General features: G+C 51.4%; 1 protein-coding gene across 1 annotated transcript; it reads right to left on the bottom strand.

The window, feature by feature from the left end:
- Positions 1 to 519: 519 nt before the first annotated feature.
- PPTG_07495 (hypothetical protein) lies at positions 520 to 615 on the bottom strand (the record flags this gene model as incomplete). Its single annotated transcript, XM_008901770.1, has 1 exon — positions 520 to 615. The coding sequence occupies one exon, from the start codon at positions 613 to 615 to the stop codon at positions 520 to 522; it is 96 nt and encodes a 31-aa protein (XP_008900018.1).
- Positions 616 to 798: the final 183 nt, after the last annotated feature.

The raw sequence follows: 798 nt of genomic DNA, 5'->3' as shown, positions 1-798 counted from the left end.
CAAACGCGGAATTGGAACAACGTTTTCTGTTCTGGTGGGAAAAATAAATAAATAATTCATCACAAATGATCACAATGAATGAGCAGATACGAATATGAAGGTATTGAGCATCAACTCGGATGCCTAACGAACATGTAAATATTCTAAGCAAAACGTCAACTATATGCGCATTCTTATATGTGTCGTAAATGTTAATGGTTGCTGTTGCACACATTGGTTCGAATGTAGAATCTCGGCTTTCCACGAATAATTTTTACTCAAGACGAAGTCTACGTGAGGATTTGCACTTGTCACCGTCGCCGAACGTATTCTTGAACCACGATTTCACGCCGGACCACCAGCCCGTACTGCACTCTGACGATCCATTACCGCTAGCAGCCGTTTCCGGTGCAGGCGCAGGGGTGCTGGCGGGAGCCTCCGGTTCAGGTGTTTCCGCGGGAGCGTCAGCGCCTGAGTCGTCTTCGGGACTCGGCGTTGATGGCGCCCTGGTCGCGAGCTTTGTCTGAGAACCAGCAGACTTCAACGCTTCGCTGAGGCTCGAGGATAGCAAGTCACTGCCGGTCGCGGAAAATAGGCCGGCCAAGTAGTTATCACCCTCACTAGCTGATGCCGCATCGGACGTCGCTGAACTCTCAGGTTCCGAGCCGCTGTCACTCGAAGAGGGCAATAAGTCGCTCAAGTCACTGCCATCCCCACTCGAACCCGACGTGGAAGCGGCTGATGTCTTCTTTATCTTGGTTGGCTTTGCCGCACTGGAAGAACTGTCACTGCCTGAGTCGCTTGAGCCCGACGTGGAAG

Source organism: Phytophthora parasitica (genome assembly GCF_000247585.1).
Source record: "Phytophthora parasitica INRA-310 unplaced genomic scaffold supercont2.12, whole genome shotgun sequence".
NCBI classification, from domain to species: domain Eukaryota; phylum Oomycota; class Peronosporomycetes; order Peronosporales; family Peronosporaceae; genus Phytophthora; species Phytophthora nicotianae.
This window is presented reverse-complemented; position numbering and strand designations above follow the sequence as displayed.